This window comes from Pristiophorus japonicus, chromosome 11 (assembly GCF_044704955.1).
Source record: "Pristiophorus japonicus isolate sPriJap1 chromosome 11, sPriJap1.hap1, whole genome shotgun sequence".
In the NCBI taxonomy this organism is placed as follows: domain Eukaryota; kingdom Metazoa; phylum Chordata; class Chondrichthyes; family Pristiophoridae; genus Pristiophorus; species Pristiophorus japonicus.
In genome coordinates this window covers 101,235,363-101,254,823 of record NC_091987.1, presented here as the reverse complement: position 1 = coordinate 101,254,823, position 19,461 = coordinate 101,235,363, and the positions used below count along the sequence as shown (strand labels likewise).

The window sequence follows — 19,461 nt, the reverse complement described above, 5'->3', positions numbered from 1 at the left end:
TCAATATGATCATGGCTGATCATGCAACTTCAGTACCCCATTCTTGCTTTCTCTCCATACCCCTTGATCCCTTTAGCTGTAAGGGCCACATTTAACTCCCTTTTGAATATATCTAATGAACTGGCCAATGGGCATGATCTTTACGGCGTGACATCTGCAAGAAAAATGCAGGGAACAACACCAACCCTTGTACATGGCCGCCTTTGACCTTGCATTGTCAACCGCGAGGGACTATGGAGTGTCCTCCTGCGTTTCGGCTACCCCCAAAAGTTTGTCACCATCCTCTGCCTGCTCCACGTCGACATGCAAGCCATGATCCTGACCAACAGATCCAAGCCATGTCTGGATCAGGGTCAAGCAGGGCTGCATCATCGCGCAAACCCTCTTCTCGATCTTCCTCGCTGCAAAGCTCCACCTCACGCTCAACAAGCTCACCGCTGGAGTGGAACTAAACTACAGAACCAGTGGGAACCTGTTCAACCTTCGTTGCCCCAACCCCTCTCGTCGAACTACAGTATGTGGACGACGCTTGCGTCTGCGCACTTTCAGAGACTGAACTCCAAGTCCTAGTCAACATCTTCACTGAGGCATACGAAACCATAGGTCTTACACTAAACATCTGTAAGACAAAGGTCCTTCACCAACCTGACCCCGCCACACAGCGCTGCCCCCCCCCCCCCCCCCCCCCCGCCTCCACCCTAGTCATCAAGATGCACGGCTCTGGACAACGTGGACCACTTTCCATACCTTCGGCTGCCTGAGGAAGTGTGAAGATCAGGCCCTCAAATCTGCCATCAAGCTCATGGTTTACAGGGCTGTAGTGATACCCACTCTCCTGTATGGTTCTGAGACGTGGACCATTTCCAGTAGGAACCTCAAATCGCTGGAGAAATACCACCAACGACATCTCCGCAAGATCCTGCAAATTCCCTGGGAGACAGACACACCAATGTTAGCGCCCTCGATCTGGCCAACATCCCCAACATCGAAGCATTGACCACACTCGACCAGCTCTGTTGGGCAGGCCATGTTGTTCGCATGCCTGACGCAAGACTCCCAAAGCAAGTGCTCTACTCTGAACTCCTACATGGCAAGCGAGCCCCACGTGGGCAGAAGAAGCGTTTCAAGGACACCCTCAAAGCCTCCTTGATAAAATGCAACATCCCCACCGACACCTGGGAATCCCTGGCCAAAGATCGTCCTAAATGGAGGAAGTGCATTCAGGAGGGTGCTGAGCACCTCGAGTCTTGTTGCAGCGAGCATGCAGAAATAAAGTGCAGGCAGCAGAAAGAGTGTGCGGCAAACCAGTCCCACCCACCGATCCCTTCCTTCAACAACTATCTGTCCCACCTGTGACAGAGACTGTAATTTCCGTATTGGACTGTTTGGTCACCTAAGAACTCAGAGTGGAAGCAAGTCTTCCTCGATTCCGAGGGACTTCCTATGATGAGAAGAGAACAATGGATTTTAACTCACTTAGTTTCTTTAATCAAATCAATGGCTGTACAACTATCAAAAATTAGCAGAGATCCAAGCAGCACACAATTGCTAATGCAAACACATAACTGGGTACGGTAGCATAGTGAAAATGTTCCTGGACTCGTAATCCAGAGGCTTGGATTAATGACCCAGAGACACGAGTTGAAATCCCACCACGGCAGCTGGGGAATTTCAATTCAAGTAAATAAATCTGGAATTAAAAAGCTAGTATCAGTGGCGACCTGTGTTGTAAAAACCCAGCTGTTCACGAATGTCCTTTCGGGAAGGAAATCTGCCATCGTTACCCGGTCAGTCCTGCAATGGGGTTGACTCTTAACGGCTCTGAAATGACCCCGGTTGTACCAAACTGCTTTAAAGTAGTGTACTTAAGACTGCAGCGGTTCAAGAAGGGATGGGCAATAAATGCCAGTCTTGCCAGCGACGTCCACACCCCGTGAACAAAAAAAAAACAATCCAGAAATTAGACAACTAGTGGTAAGTTATTTACTGGCATTCAGTCAATATAAAATTTATCCAATTAAGTGTTTTTGTGCTGGTCTTTTGTTTTTGGACCTGTTTTGCACCTGCGTGTATTCCTGTAGTGGACCTGTAGTAAAGGTGTGGTGGGTAATGGATGTTTCATACAACTCAAGTTGGTGGTTGATTATTAAGTGGAATAACTTAAATACTGTGGTATGGTGGTCTTTGTTCATTTTTCCAGCTCTTGCATGAAACACCTGCCCAGAGCTGTATTCAGCATACTTTGAGAGCGGATTGAAATTTTCTGACGCGAAAACCATAAGTAATATTGCGTTAGTGCTATGTAAATGGTCAGTACAATTACCAGCACCGGCTATAAAACATGTCCAAAATCTATGATTCTATGTTAAGTTTGTAATTTTTTGTTTGTTTTTGAAGGGCTCTGGCTGACTTGAACAATGATGGAAAGATGGATCAGGTGGAGTTTTCTATTGCCATGAAACTGATCAAGCTAAAACTGCAGGGTCATCAGCTTCCCTCGGCACTGCCTCCCATCATGAAACAAATACCAGTCGCGATTCCAACAGCAGGATTTGGTTAGGGTCACATTGTTCTACAAATCATTTTTTAAGTTTCTTTTATACTGATCATTTAACATTAGATAACTACTTTCTGCAAATATCTGGTTTCATTTTTGAAAACTCAACACATTTATTTAGCCATTATCATACAAGAGTAGCAGTATTTTAATGTTTTTTTTCTCTCCCCATCAAGGTATTGGTAATGTTCCAGCTATGTCCTCCATGGGAGTGTCAATGGCACCTATGCCTGTAGTGGGAATGTCGCCGCCACTGGTGTCTTCGGTTCCTACGGCAGGAGTTCCTGCATTAGCCAATGGGGCACCCTCTATGGTACACCCTTTACCTGCCTTTGCTCATCCAGGTGAGTGAAACTCTGAACAAAGTACAGGTAATTGAAGTGCGAGAGACTGTTAAACTCTTGACTGTAGTTTTATGTATTGGGACATTAGACAGAAAGAACTTCCAAAAACAAGAAAAATCTATTGGGTGAAAGAAGCCTGACCCTTTTTCATGGATCAACTCCAGCTACCTTCTCATTCTGTCCCTCAATCCCTTTTCTCTCCAGAAATGCATCCAATTGTCTCTTGAACCTGTTTATACTGTCTGATCAATGGACTTCCTTGGTAAGTTATTGCACAGCTCTCTTTTCCTTTGAGTGGAAAAAGTTCTGTCTGACTTGCCTTCCTTTTTAACTTAATTGGTTGATGAAGCTGGACAGGTGGAAGGGCTATCGGTGGGATAGCACTTGGGTGCCAGTGATCATAATTCAGTCAGATTCAAGGTAGTTATGGATAAGGACAAGGATAGACCAGGAAGAGGAGTCTCAAATTAGGAAAAAGCTAACTTTGCTAAGTTGAGAAGTGATTTGACCGCAGTGGACTGGAAATAGCTACTTGCAGGTAAATCTGTGTTGGAACGGTGGGAGGCATTCAAGGAGGAGATCCGGAGGGCTCAGGCCAAACATGTGCCATTCAAGAAAAAGGGTGGGAATAACAATTCTAGAGCCCCTTGGATGTCTAGGGATATACTGACGGCTAAATACTGTAGAATCTCTGGAGGTATATAGAAAGTTCAGAGATAAAATTAAAAAGGATATTAGGAATGCTAAGAGAGAGCACGAAAAATTCTTGGCAAGTAAAATTAAGGAAAACCCAAAGATGTTCTATAAATTATATTACAAGCAAGAGGATAACTAAAACGGTAGGGCCTATTAGAATCCTTGAGGGTAATCTCTGTGTGGAGGCGGAAGATGTTGGTATGGTTCTTCATGAATACTTTGGCCTAGAAATCTCGGTCGGCTGCTTCCTGTAGGCAGTTGGGTAAAAAAGTTAAAACTGATGCACACTTAGCTGAACCTGCTGCGCCCATGAGAGAGCCTGGTCCTGAGGCCTCCACTGACTGCGCATCAGAGCGTGTGCACGTCAGGACATCCGCAGAGCTGGAGCTGCAGTCGCATGGCTCTGGGCAACCAATCCAGGAAAAGTATATACTCATTCTTAATAATGGGAACTTCTTAAGTTGGAGTTCCCATTATTATGATTGAGAAACCCCAACCCCCCGCCCCCCGCCCCAAACACCCAAAACACAAATTATAAAATAATAAAAAAACACCACATTTTTATTTTAAATGAGTTATTTATGTATTATTAAATATATATATATATATTCCGATTTTTAAAAGTTTTTAAAATTATGGTTTAAAATAAACTTATTGTTGTGGGGAGGGTTTATAAACGATAACATTTGTTAAATTTTATTTTACTATGTTTTTGTGTATTTTAAAGCTCTTATGCCTATAAAAGTAGTCTATGCGCCTGCTTTTCAGGCGCAAGAGTTTTCAGGACATCCGCTGGGCAAGATATGGGTAAATACCGCAATCTTACCCATACGAATGTCTTGGCTGTGGGGATACGGAGGATCTGTCAAGCTCCAGCTTGACAAATTGGAAAAGCCGGTTTTCAGCGCATGCGAATTGTGCGCTGAAAACCTGCTTTTGCGATGCCTTCCTGGGTCCGTATGGACCCAGGAGACCGAAATTTCTGGCTCACTGTGTCTGTTTTCACAAAGGAAAGGGGCAATGCAGATACTGCTATCAAGGAGGAGTGTGAAATAAACATAGTGAGAGAGGAGATATTAAGGGGTTTATCAGCTTTGAAAGTGGATAAGTCCCCAGGCCCAGATGAAATGCAGGCTGTTGAGTGAAGCAAAAGAGGAAATAGCAAAGACTTTGATCATTATTTTCCAGTCCTCTTTGGATTTAGGCATGGTGCCGGAGGACTGCTAATGCGCTACCCTTGTTTAAGAAGGGAGAAAGGGATAGGCCAAGTAATTACACGCCTGTCAGCCTAACCTCAGTGGTGGGAAAATTATTGGAAAAAATCCTGAAGGACAGGATTTACCTTTTTAGAAAGGCAAGGATTAATCAGGGACAGTCAGCATGTATTTGTTAAGGGAAGATCGTGTTTGATTAACCTGATTGAATTTTTTGAAGAGGTAACTAGGAGGGTCGATAAGTGCGTACGATGTGGTGTATATGGATTTTAGCAAAGCTTTTGATAAGATCCCACGTGGCAGATCGGTCAGGAAGGTAAAAGCCCATGGAATCCAGGGCAAAGTGGCAAGTTGGATCCAAAATTGGCTTAGAAGTAGGAAGCAAAGGGTAATGGTTGATGTTTTTGTGACTGGAAGGATGTTTCCAGTGGCATTCTGCAGGGCTCGGTCCCTTGCTTTTTGTGGTATACATCAATGATCTAGATTTGAATATAGGGAGTATGATTAAGAAGTTTGCAGAAGACACTAAAATTGGCTGTGTGGTTGATAATGAAGAGGAAAGTCATGGGCTGCAGGAGGATATTAATGTACTAGTCAGGTGGGCAGAGCAGTGGCAAATGGAATTTAATTCGGAGAAGTGTGAGGTAATGCACTTGGGAGGGCTAATAAGGAAAGGATATACACATTAAATGGTAGGCCACTTAGAAGTGCAGATGAACAAAGGGACCTTGGAGTGCTTGTCCACAGATCCCTGAAATAGCAGGCCAGGTGGTTAACAAGGCATACGGAATGCTTGCCTTTATTGGCCGAGGCATAGAATACAAGAGCAGGGAGGTTATGCTTAAATTGTATAATACTCTGGTTCGGCCACAGCTGGAATACCACGTGCAGTTCTGGTCGCCGTATTACAGGAAGGACATGATTACACTGGAGAGGGTACAGAGGAGATTTACGAGGATGCTGCTTGGAATGGAGAATCTTCGATGAGGACAGATTGGATAGACTGGGTTTTTTCTCTTTGGAACAGAGGAGTCTGAGAGGAGACCTCCTTTGAGATGTATAAAATTTTGAGGGGCCTGGATATACTGGCCTATTTCCCTTGGAGGAATCTCTTACAAGGGAGCATAGTTTTAAAGTGGTTGGTGAAAGGTTTAGAGGTGATTTGAAGGGAAGCTTCATGCAGAGGGTTGTAGGGGTCTGTAACTCACTGCCTGGAAAGGTGGTAGAGGCAGAAACCCTCACCACATTTAAAAGGTGCTTAGATGAGCACTTAAAGTGCCATAACGTGCAAGGTTACGGACCGAGAGCTGGTAATTGGGATTAGACTGGATAATCTTTTGTTGACTGGCGCAGATACGGTGGTAAGTACTGCAGGGAATCGAATATGGCTGAGGTGGTCTCCTGGATTAGTTTCGATCGCCTGGATGGGTCGGAAAGGAATTTTCTCATTTTTTTCCCCCCAATTGGCCTGGGTTTTTTATCTTTGCCTCTCCCAGAAGATCGCATGGCTCCGGTTGGAGTGGAATGTAAAATGTTGCGATGCATGGAGTATCGCAGTTGTGTGGGGCGGGCTGGTTGGGCCGGATGCTCTTTACCTTTCCTTCATTGTTCATTATTCATAGGTTTATATGTAACCTTCAGGGCTGCTGACTGAGGGCCGCGTGGCTCTTTGTCGGCCGGCGCAAACACGATGGGCCGAAAAAGTACCCTTGATAGAAAAATCTTTGCACAGTTTGGAAGGAACAATTAGGAGAGGTAACATAAATTAAAGGGTTCATATCCACAAATCTCTGAAGGTGACAGGTCAAGTTGATACGTCTGTTTAATTTTTAAAAATGCGGGATCCTTGGGCTTTATAAATAGAGGCATAGAGTACAAAAGCAAGGAAGTTAAGGTAAATGTTTATAAATCACTGGTTAGGTGTCAGCTAGAATATTGTGTCCAATTCTGGGCACCACACTTTAGGAAGGATGTCAAGGCCTTAGGGAGGGTGCAGAGTAGATTTACCTGAATGGTACCAGGGGTGAGGGACTTCAGCTATGTGGAGAGACAGGATAAGCTGTAATTGTTTTTCTTGGAGTAGAGAAGGTTAAGGGGATATTTGAAAGAGGTGCTCAAAATTATGAGGGGCTTTGATAGAGTACATGAGGAGAAACTGTTTTTACTGGCAGAAAGGTCGGTAACCAGAAAACAAAGATTTAACATAATTGGCAAAAAATCCATGGGGTGGGGGAAGAAATGAAAAATCTTTTTACATAGCGGATAATGATATGGAATGCACTAGCTGAAAAAGTGATGGAAGCAGCTTCAATAGTAACTTTCAAAAGGAAATTATACTTAAAAAAATTTGCAGAGCTCTGGGGAAAGAGCAGGGGAATGGGACTAATTCATAGAATCATACAATCATAGAATGGTTACAGCACAGAAGAAAGCCATTTGGCCCATCGAGCCCGTGCCGACCCTGCAAGAGCACCTCAGCTAGTCCCACCCCTCCAGCCCTTTCCCTGTAGCCCTGCAAATTTTTTTAACTTCAGGTACTTATCCAACTCCCTTTTGAAAGCAGTGATTGAGTCTTCCTCCTCCCCCTTTTCAGGCAGTGCATTCCAGACCCTAATCACTTGCTGTGTTTAAAAGTTTTTTCTCGTCACCTTTGGTTCTTTTGCCAATCACCTTAAATGCGTGTCCTCTGGTTCTCTATCTTTCTGCCAATGGGAACAGTTTCTCTCTCTCTACTCTGTCCAGACCCCACATGATTTTGAACACCTCTATCACAATACTCCAGGTGAGGCCGAACCAGTGTTTTATACAGATTCTTCATCATTTCCATGCTTTTGTACTCTACCTCTATTCACGAAGCTCAGAATCCCATAAGCTTTTTTAACTGCTTTCTCCACTTGTCCTGCCACCTTCAGCAATTTGTGCACATACACCTCTAGTTGTCTCTGTTCATACAACCTCTTTAGGATTGTACCCTTTAATTTATATTTCCCCTCCTCATTCTTTCTCCCAAAATGTATCACTTCACACTTTACTGCGTTACATTTCATCCACCGCATGTCCACCCATTCCACCAGCCTGTCATCACTCTTTCTCACTGTTCACTATACTTCCAAGTTTTGTCATCTGCAAATTTTAAAATTGTGCCTTGTACACTCACATCCAAGTCATTAGCAGTGGTCCTAGTATACCTTCCTCCTGTATGAAAAACAACTGGTCACAACTACTCTCTGTTTCCTGTCACTTAGCCAATTTTGTATCCATCCTTTTTATTCCATAAGCCTCAACTTTGCTGGCAAGCCTATTTGGCACTTCATCAAACATCTTTTGGAAATCTATGTGCACCACACCAACTGAATTGCCCTCATCAACCCTCTCTTATACTTCATCAAAAAAACTCGATCAAGTTGGTTAAACACGATTTGCCTTTAACTAATTCATGTTGGATTTCATTAATTAATCCCCGCTTGTCCGTGACTGTTAATTTTGTCCCTGATATTGGACAACTCTTTCAAAAGCCGGCACAAACACGATTGGCTGAATGGTTTCCTTCTATGCTGTATGATTCTATGAATTATATAGTAATTATTAATAATGCATGTTATATACTTGCTTCAATTATTAATAGAGAGCTTAATCCTAGTGGTGGTTGTATCATCATGCACAAGATAGATAAGGGCGTTCATTTGGCTATCTTAACTTATCTATCCAAAAAGACCCTAGTTATCCCACCATGGCATCTAATTATTTTCTTAAACAATCCAGGATTTTTGTCTTCATGACCTGACACACAATCATCCCCATATGGGGATCACTCTTTCGTGTGACAGAGTTGCTGACATCAGTCCTAAATTTGCCATTTACTAATTAGATCCTGTATCTTCTTGTATGGTTTAGTACTGTTCCTGATCTGCTTCTATACTATTTACTATTGTGTATACCTCTAGAAGGACGCTTCAGTTTCTTCCCAGTTCCCTCACAATCTCACTCCTTTGATGCTCTTGGGGATCATTTTTTATGGCTCTTGTGTGAACCAACTCCAGGACTTGAATGTTTCCCTTGTGTCTCAATAACCAGAATCGAACACTATAACAACACTGGTCTGACTAAACCATACAGTTTGAGCATGAGTTCCTTCAACTTTGTACTATGATTATATATTCTTTGTTTTATTGATTCCTAATTTGCCGTGATTGGACATGTTTCATGCTGAATCTAAAACAGTTATAACATTCAACTTCATCTTCAGCTATTTCGATGCCATTCATACAATGTGTGCAACTTCTCATCTCCCCACTATTCCTTCCTTGATCTCTTTCTTCCCCCTCCCCCTTCCGCCTTCCTCTGGTAGGAGCACATTAACCTACTGCGCAACCTGTCCTCTGGAACTCGTTTTTATGCATCATACCCATTTTCTTCATATTTGCAGTATTTTAAACCTGCCCATTCAAATATTTTGTGCTACTTGTTTAGAGTTCCTGAGTTACGTCCTCAAATTCAATTGCACTTCTGAGTTTTCTCTCCTTGATTTTCGCCAGTTTACATTGTATCTGCACCCAAATTGTTAATATAAATATATATAATATCTGAATCTTTAGGAAGTCTGGAACACTCCACTCCCCAACCCGAAGAGTAACTCCTCTGATAATACTCGCTAATGCTTAACCTTCAACCAATCCTTGTCATTTGTAATTCCCTCGGTTTCTACCATTTGCTTCCTTTCGATTTCCTTTTAATATGAATATCTCCTCGTTAGGAATTGGGGATAAAATTATCATTGATTGGCAGTTCCCATGTAATCATTCCTGACGCTTTGATAAATGGATAAGAGGAATTGGGTTGGAAAACTGTTAAATTACTTGTGTTTTTCCCAACAATAGCGAAAGGATTACAGCAACACCTATATTTGTATAGTGCTTCAGGCATGCAGGAAGATGTCTCAAAGCGCTTTACATTAAGAAGTGCGCAACGATGGATGCCAAGGTGGGGAATCAGTGAGGATAAGGGTGAAAAACCAAAGGTGCGGCTGAAGAGAAGAACTTTGACGTTTCTGAAAGCAGAGAGGGAGGTGGCACAGTGCAGGTAACATGGAAACGAGTTCGAGGTTCGGATACTCAGTGGGTTAATGTGCCAGTGGTAGAGAGGAATGCAGGGGGTGGGGGAGAGGAGAATGAGGAAGGAATAATGGGGAGAAGTTGTATATGAGCAAGTTAGGATGCAAGATGGGAAAAGATAACCAAGGTAGGATAGATGAGGGCATTGAGGGATGAGAAAACAAGAATAAAAATTTGGAATTTTTCTTTTGAATCTCATAGGAGCCACATTGCCAAAGAGTTCTTCCTTCAGTCGATCTGTGTCAGCCAGTCAAGCAAATGGAACAAAACTACAAAAGGCACAGTCGTTTGACATGGGAAACGTAAAGTGAGTTATTCAACGAAGTACAAGTTTCATTTATACTGATGTAATTTGCTTTAGGTTCAGTGGCCCTGAAACGAGGTTAAAAAAATCACTTTTTACTGAAAAATCATAGCAGTATAGCTCAAATAATGAAATCACTCTCTGCATATTAAGCTCAAGTTTAAAGACCAGAGAACAAGGTGCTAATCGTGTCTTGGCCCCTCCAATTTGCTTGCTAAAGAAAAAAATTCAGAGTTAATTTTGGTGATCTATATAAATCTTTCCGTGACTAGGAAGAAGGCTTTCGTTACCACAATTCATAAACATAAACACTATTTAAGTTCTGATTTTAATTAGCAGCAATATATATGTAATCTAGTTGCATAGAATTTGGAAAGTTGTTTCTGAATATATTTTTCAGGCTTGCACCTGGTTGGTCAACATTCACAAATGCATGACTCATTGCTTCTTCTGATAAGGGCACTATGTATGCTCCTCATGTTCTGTGCAGTGTTTCTGCACTGCACTGACAACGGGCCATGGTATGACATTGCAGTGCTGCAATATCACGTTGCGTTGTTTGAAACAACACTGGGAGAAGAAGAGAGGATTTTAAAAAAATGGAACATTGGGTGGACTAAGGGATAATGACAATGTGTGTCCTAACACATTGCACGCCTCTGCTTATGTCGATCCTTAAACAGGCCAGGGAGGACTCCATTCTAAAGTGAATAAATATTAGGAAATCATGTACAGCATTTGGTGCTAATACACATCATGGCTCCAGTCATAGGAAAATTCATGATAAAATAGGCATTTACAGAATTGGTCATACTTATTGAAGAGAACTTGTATTAAATAATTTGTGCAATTTTTTTGTTCAAATGCAACTGATAGGAACAACTTTAGCAATGTTGATTTGTTCTGTGGATAAGATTTTCTTTAAGACTGGATGTTGCCATTTGAGATGCAGACTTTTAAGTTGATTGCCTCTTTGTTCTCTTGAATGTGAAATAGCTCTTCTGCAAAGTTGCTGTGTATTGCATTGAGGAGGATGAATAAGCAATGATGGGTACCATATTGATTTTTATTGACCGCCGTTAACAGCATTATGTCAACCATTTTATCATGGACATTGTGAAGAAGTATAAAACTAATTTTATAACACAGATTTCAATTTGAAAGGGAAGCGTTCTGAATTCATGATGCTAGGCAGTTGCTATGTCGTCTTGCTTGGGTATTTCATTATAAATCTTGATATCTCTACTGCTGATTCTATCAAAACCAAGAAGCTTCCAGCTAAATGTTCAACCACCAACCTATTCATAAGCCCCCAAGAAAAGTAACAATACACATTGTTACCTTGCGAATAGCCTTGCAGTTTAAATTTATTTCAAATACAAAGGACCATGAAGTTTTAAAAGATGCTGCATAACTGTGCAATGACCAGGATTTCATGCACATCATCCCTCACTTATTCAATTCCCAGCCTTGCCAGACCACCAAATGGAGACTTTGTGCAACAACAGAAAACAAAAAGAAAAGTTGGGTGAGTCACCATTATTGATAGTGGGCGTACAAGAATTGGAGTTGGCACTACTGGTTTAGTGAGCGGAAAATCGCCCATGGTTTCTGCTCCGGAGTGCTTGGGATGCTTGACGGAAGTGTTTATGAAGTTGGCTGAAAACAGGCTTGGGCTCATGTGATTTTACTCCTCCACAAATTGTGTAGCTTATTGACCCTCCACATCAAGGCTCACGATTGGCTCCACATGCATGGCATTGGAGGGCATCTTGTGCTATTGAACTGTACTCCACAAGCAGTCAAAGCCTTGCGGAATGAAGGAAAAGGAATCATTGCCTTCGCCTTGTGAAACTATTAATCTCTCAGAAAAATACTGCTTCAAGTTGTATAATACAACACAAAGCTGGCTTGCAAATTATTTGTAATAAGTATTGAAAGAACCTGCGTACCTTTAAAATAAGTAGCTGTGTTGTCTGTATTGAATAATTTTTTTTGTGTTGAATTTAAATTCAGCTCTAAATTTCAAGATTATTGGCTAGAAATTACTGTTGGCAAATGAATGTTTGTGTTCATAATGACATTCCATTTATTTTAAAAGGGTCGGTCTTCAGTAAAAAAAAAAATAGACATACGTGTCATACAAACAAATTAAGCATTCATCCACTAATATTGCTGAGTAATTTCTAGCCTCCTTCTCGATTCCTGTTTTGTTCTCGATGTTTTATTCCAGCTGTTAATGGGCTGTTTCCGAACCTTGTCTATAAAGTAGGATGCCAGAGTAACTCCCTTTTTTTCTTGCCCCATTATCCCACCCCAGGAGTCGGGAGTGGCTGAGATTATGAAGTTGCTTTATGGTGAATGGGATTGATGGGCCTGCGTCTCTTGTTCTGTGGTACAAGAGCATGTTTCGATGACTGTCTACCTAAAATTAAACCACTCAGGAAGAACATTGTTTTCTGGCTTTAGTGCTTCTGAGTATTTGCGACTTTTTTTCTGGTAGAGTAAGATTAGAACTAACTTTTAGGGCATTGCATCTCTTGAAATGCCCAGATAACACACAGGATCCCTTCCCAAAAGTGTAGTAGAGAACATATGCAGCATTGCGTCTGCAGTGCAAGGGAGAAAATGGCATGAATTTTGACTTATGGCAAGTTTTATTTTCAAAGTTTTCTTTTTAAAAAGTGTGTGCAATTTAATGTCTTTGAGCATAAACTTGGATAAGACTTTTTGCGTAAGTGATAATAGAAAATGTATTGAATATATGTTCGGTGTTTTAGTTGAAGCATTTTGCTTGTAATAAAGATTCTTTGAGTGAAAATAGAATTCACATTCTGTTTTATGAAGGATTGTCCTTTTTTATTTTGGTTTGTTTTAGTGTGCCACCCTTGGCTGTTGCTGTAGAATGGGCTGTTCCACAGTCATCTAGATTGAAATACAGGCAGCTCTTCAACAGTCACGATAAAACAATGAGTGGACATTTAACCGGTAAGGAGCTCAGCAAATGGCTCTGTATTTCATTCTCTAATATCTTGTGAATTGAATTCAATAGCATGTGAATCGATTTAACTCATGCTCTACGGTGATAAAAACTAAGTTTGCTATTTTCCTCTGCATGCTATATTTTGCAGAAGCAATCTCTTTACAAGAAATAGAAAATAACAGCGGCTTTGAGACTTGCTCGTCATATTCCAACTCCTCCTACAACCCCAATGTTTTTTTAAATTTAATTTTGTTTATTTGGATTCTGGATGCATATCAGTTTGCACATTAGCAAACCCATTAGCCTTAAATTAACTGTCTTCAGGACAAACCATCTAAGTGGTTTCTACATGCTTTGCAATCAACATGTATTTGTATATGAATAATGCCTTGCATCACCAGTGAATATGAAAGGCCATGGACATCATTTGGCAATTACATTGTGTAGCAGCTTGATTAAAATTTAAAGTGAACTATCACCACCTTGAGATATTAAAAATGAAGCCTTTCTTACGATCTGAAATGCGACGCCGGGTATTTTCCCTATCTGTTGCACTGCATTTGGCATTTCGGTTTGATACCATGTTATGTATTTAAGTATCTGTCAATGGTAAAACATAGGATACATTTTTGAGGAAAGAATCCAGTGGAAAACCAAATAGATACTGCTTGAGTTCAACAGCCACATTAACTTGCAAGACGTCATACATTTGTCAGGCCTTTGAGTCTACAGCACAGAATCAGGCCATTTGGCCCAACTGGTTTATGACGCCATTTATGTTCCACACGAGCCTCCTCCCACCCTTTTTCATCTAACCCCATCAGCATATCCTTCTGTACCTTTCTCCCTCGTGCTCATCTAGATTCCCCTTAAATGCCTCCTTGTAGTAGCATGTTCCACATTCTTGCCACTCTTTGGGTAAAGACGTTTCTCCTGAATTCCCTATTGGATTTGTTAGTGACTATCTTATATTTATGATCTCTCGTTTTGAATTCCCCTACAAGTGGAAACGTTTTCTCTACGTCTGTGCTATCAAACCCTTCATTACATTAAAGACCTCTATCAGGTGACCCCTCAGCCTTTTTTCCAGAGAAAAGTGCCCCAGCCTGTTCAGCCTTTCCTGATCAGTATATCCTCTTGGTTTTGATATCATGCGTGTGCATCTTTTTTTGCACCTTCGCCAATGCCTCTATCTTTTTTATAATACGGAGACCAGAACTGTGCACAGTATTAAGTGTGATCTCACCAAGGATCTATGCAAGATTAACATAACTTTTCTGTTTTTCAATTCTATCCCTCTAGAAATGAACCCTAGTGCTTGGTTTGCTTTTTTATGGCCTTATTAACCTGTGTGGCTACTTTGTGATTTTTGTATCTATTCCTGTCACTTTTCTCCTCTACCCTATTCTGACTCTGATTATCCAAGCAGTATGTAGCCTTACTCCTACCAAAATGCCCCACTTGCTCGCTCGCTCGCGCTCTCTCTCTCTCGCGCGCTCGCTCTCTCTCCATCAGAGTCGAGGATAACTTGCTTCCACACTAAAAATTAGTTCTCGGGTGACTGAGTCCGATGCGGGAACTAGTTTCAATCACAGGTGGGGCAGACGGTAGTTGAAGGAACAGGTGGGTGGGGTGCTTGGGTTACCGTGCGCTCCTTCCACTGTCTACGCTTGGCTTCAGATTGCTCCCGCTGAAGAGACTCGGTGTTCAGCGCCTTTCCGGATGCTTTTCCTCCACTTATAACGGTCTTGGACCAGGGATTCCCAGGTGTCGGTGGGGATGTTGCACTTTTTCAAGGAGGTTTTGAGTGCGTCCTTGAAGCATTTCCTCTGCCTACCTGGGACTCGCTTGCCGTGTCGGTGCTCCGAGTAGAATGCTTGGTTTGGGAGTCTCGTATCTGGCGTATGGACGACGTGGCCCACCCAATGGAGCTGATTGAGTGTGGTCAGTGCTTCGATGCTTGGTATGTTGGCCTGAGTGAGAACATTGATGGGTGTGCCAATGGATTTGCAGGATTTTGCGGAGGCAGCGTTGGTGGTACACCTCCAGTGCTTTGAAGTGCCTGCTGTACATAGTCCCTGTTTCTGAAGCATATAGGAGAGCGGGTATCACTACTGCTCTGTAGACCATGAGCTTGGTGCCGGATTTGAGGTCGTGGTAAATCCAAGAGAAATGCAGGGAACAGCACCAATCCCTGTACATGGCCGCCTTTGACCGCACAAATGTCTTCGACACTGTCAACCATGAGGGATTATGGAGCACTGTCCTCAAAAGTTTGTCACCATCCTTCGCCTGCTTCACGATGACATGCAAGCTGTGATCCTGACTAACGGATTCACCACAGACCCAATTCACGTTCGGACCGAGGTCAAACAAGGCTGTGTCATTGCACCAATGCTCTTCTCGATCTTCCGTGCTGTAAAGCACCATCTCGCCCTCAGTAAGCTCCCCGCTGAAGTGGAGCTAATCTGCAGAACAATCGGGAAACTGTTCAACCTCCGCTGCCTCCAGGCCAGCTCCAAGGTCGTCCTATCTTCGGTAATTGAATTACAGTATGCAGGCGACATTTGCGTCTGCGCACACTCGAAGGCCGAACTCCAAGCCATCATCAACACCTTCACCGAAGCGTACGAGAGCATGGGCCTTACACTAAAGATGCGTAAAACAAACGTCCTCTACCAACCTGCCCCCACCACACAGCACTGCTCCCCAATTATCAAAATCCACGACGAGGCTTTGGACAATGTGGACTGTTTTCCATACCTCGGGAGCCTACTGTCAATAAGGGCAGACGTCGATGACCAAGTCCAACACTGCCTTCAGTGCAGCCTTCGGTCGCCTGAGGAAGTGTGTTTGAAGACACTTAACTATATTGAAATTAATTTGCCAATTACACTCCCATTCTGCAAGTTTATTCCTATGTTTGTGTATTTTGTTGCATTTTTCCTTAGTTTTAACTACACAAACCAATTTGGAGTTGTCCTCAAATTTTGAAATTGTACTTGGGATTCCAGAGTTCAAAACATTAAAGTAAATTGTGAACAGTGGTCCCAGCACCCGATGGGATACCACTACCCACCTTTTGCCAGTCTGAGTAGCTACCCTTGACTCCTACTGTTTCCTGTTTTGTAGCCAGCTGCTGCCTGTTCTCTGACTCCACATGCTTTGACCTTAGTCGTGAGTCTACTGTGTAGTACCTCCATTCAAATTCAAATATGTTACATCTTCTGCATTGCACTTACTCACTCTGTTACTACTTCAAAGAATTCAATAAGGTTGGTCAAGCATGACCTTCCCTTTTGAAATCTGTATTGACTGCATGTTATTTTCGGTTTCTAGATGGGTTACAATGAGTAAGGATTCTATTATCTTTCCTACCACTGATGTTCAGCTAATTGGTCGATACTTCCCTGGACTTGTTCTGTCTCTTTTTTAGATAACATTAGCTGTCTGCCAGTACTCTGGCACTATTCCCTTTTCTAATGAATTGTTATATATTTGTAATAGTGCCTCTGCTATCTGTTCCCTAACTTTTAATACGCATGGATGCAAACCATACAGACCAGTGGCTTTATCCACTCTAGCCACGTCAGGGCCATCACATAGAAGGGTTAAATCGGGGCAGGTCTAGAAACTATGGTAATAGTTGCTGAAAGATCTTGCTCTGGTTTTAGATTGTCGACGTGGATAGGAACTCAGATGAAAATGATTCAAACAAAACGGTTCTGACCAAGTCTTTAATCTGCGGGACAAGTAGTTAGTTTTTAAATGGACACTTCTATTTTAAGAGCTTGTGGTTTTTCTTTTTTAAAACCAAGCAGCCACATAGCTGTGCAATAGTATTAAAGGACCGGGCTTCTTGTCCAAAATTTCTGTCAACTTCAATTTTGGAATGACCATTAAAGAAAGGGGATGAATGGGTACCTCAAATCCCACAGCGAATGAGAAGGGCACATTGTTAGTTAAACGTCCAATTAAAGGATGTGCTTTTAAGAGCTGCGCCTTCCTGGTGCCGAGAGGCAGTGGGTGCAGGCTATTATCTCTGTCCTGGTATGGGAGGGGTGGGGGCGTTGAAGAGAGAGATGATTTTTAGAGAATTTAATCTCTCATCCTCATTCTCTCCCCCCCCCCCCCCCCTCCAAATCCACACTTTATTTCCAAAAGTATTTGGATAAGGATTTTATTCTTTTTCTGCAGTAGTAAAACATTTTTGAGCAGCAAAAGATCCATGGCCTCGAGTTGTTCCGTTTATTTTCGCAAATTGCTACTTACTGCAATGCACATTAATCATTTTGATTGTAGCTCCGCTTCGACCCTGCTTAAAGTTGCTCACTCTCACTAGCTGGAATTTCACTTTTCAAACTTCCGTAAACAACTTCCTGTATTGAATTGTCAAGTACTGGATGCTTTGCAGGAAATTTTTCATCCTTTTTACCCCTTTTAACAGCTGTATCATACTGGCTCATTTTAACAATGCATCATAAGATATTAATTTTTGTGGATGTGTATATTGGCAATATAATATATTTTTTGCCTTTTTTCTTATTTGCTTGTTTGCCAATTTTTCTGATCTTTGATGCTGTCTGTATTTCTCCCCCTTCTCTGCATTGCTTGGTTTCTTGCTAAGTGTTTTGATTTTTTTCTGTTCTATTTATCTCCCTTTCTGTCCATCCATTCACTTTCAGATCATGAGAAGCCACGGCCACTGCTCCAAAATGGCAGCCAAGATTCAATGATTTTACTCAAGAAAATATGCAACCTTACTTACTTTGTCTTGGACTATCAGAAAATGATATCCGTTTTTCACAGGCACTTGAAATCCTGATAATCATGGAATGTTTTTGCCTGTATTGGTATTCCAAGCAGGAATTCAGCAAATCACAGGAATGGACAAAGTGATGCAAACATTACAACAATGCAGTAAATGATACTGAATGGAGACATTTTCATTTTACAGGTCCACAGGCAAGAACCATCTTAATGCAATCCAGTTTACCACAGGCTCAGTTAGCGTCTATATGGTAAGTATTTTCCGAAAGTCATCCAAACACATTATTTCCGCAAATCTGGCACAAGGTTTGAACAATCTTTGCAAAGGCATGCAATTGGGGATGATGTGTGAAGCTTTAGCTGCTTGTTTCTATGACTAAAATGCGGTGCAGATGATTTTCATTGAGTTCCTTTGCTCCTCTCACCACATTTTTCCCCTCCATCTTGTACCACATACACATCTGCTGTTGAGCAGAAAGTGTACAGTTTGCCTCCTTGTAGACTTTTGCCACTGCCCTTAGTTGCGAGCAAGATGAGCACTCTCCCACCCCTCTTCCCTTGCATAGAAGTACCCAGCTTTCACTCAATGCCTTCCTCTAGGCAGAACAACCAAGATTTGGAGCTAGCTGCACAAGGTATCGAAGGCATGTTGGATCATTAGCATATTTTGATCTTCATGCAACCATTTTATTAAAGTTAATCATCTGTAGCAAAATACATTAAGAATTGGGTGGTGCAGAGGGTTAGATACTGACCTTTTAACCTCTGGGACCTGCGTTTAAATCCAGCCCAGAATGATGGGATAAAAGGCACCTTTGGTAGCAAGGGTCCTACTTGAAATGTGTTTGGGTAGTCTCAATCGTTTGCACAGGCTTTCAGCACAAAGTTTGCCTTAATTCAGCACCCTGCATGGTAGTTGGTTGTTCTTCTGAAATTGCAGTTGAGGCATGTTGGGGTCGAGTAAAAGGAGTTATACTCTGCATCTTGTCACTGTATTTGTGTAATGACTGTCTTTTGTATCTGTTGTGACACATGATTCTCAGATCTGATTGGTCACTGCTAACCGCATGACATGATTAGCACAGACGAATCAAAGTAAGTTAGCATGCTACATTTACACTGATCGTAAGAAAATTAATTCTTCAGAATGAATGACAAGTATTTATTTTACCACTTCATAGCACTAGGAGCTTGGTATTACAGCGATGATTTTTGCATTAAAGACTAAGGGCTAGATTTGCACCAACTTTGTGACCGGGTTTTTGCGGTGAAAACCCGGTCGGTGAGATCTTCGGGCGCTTCCACATACCCGGGGAGAGGTGCGCCGACTTAAAACGACATGCAACGCCGCGGATTGCATTACCGTCATACTTTGGGCACTCTCCGCCACACCCAGAATACCGACAGGTCAAACCTGTTGGTGCAGCCTTGCCAGCAGCGGTAAGTATGAAGACCTGCAAAAAAAGGTAAGTTAAAGTTATT

The 19,461-nt window shown here is 42.1% G+C and overlaps 1 protein-coding gene across 3 annotated transcripts in view; it reads left to right on the top strand.

Annotated features, from left to right (window-relative positions):
• Window positions 1-19,461, top strand: part of itsn1 (intersectin 1 (SH3 domain protein)) — a 276,283-nt gene that overhangs the window by 98,626 nt on the left and 158,196 nt on the right. For all 3 annotated transcript variants that reach the window (XM_070893816.1, XM_070893815.1, XM_070893814.1), the window contains exons 5-9: window positions 2,398-2,555; window positions 2,734-2,901; window positions 10,124-10,229; window positions 13,105-13,214; window positions 18,167-18,230. In XM_070893816.1, coding sequence (XP_070749917.1) covers window positions 2,398-2,555; window positions 2,734-2,901; window positions 10,124-10,229; window positions 13,105-13,214; window positions 18,167-18,230 — 606 coding nt within the window. The remainder of the gene's footprint in view (window positions 1-2,397; window positions 2,556-2,733; window positions 2,902-10,123; window positions 10,230-13,104; window positions 13,215-18,166; window positions 18,231-19,461) is intronic.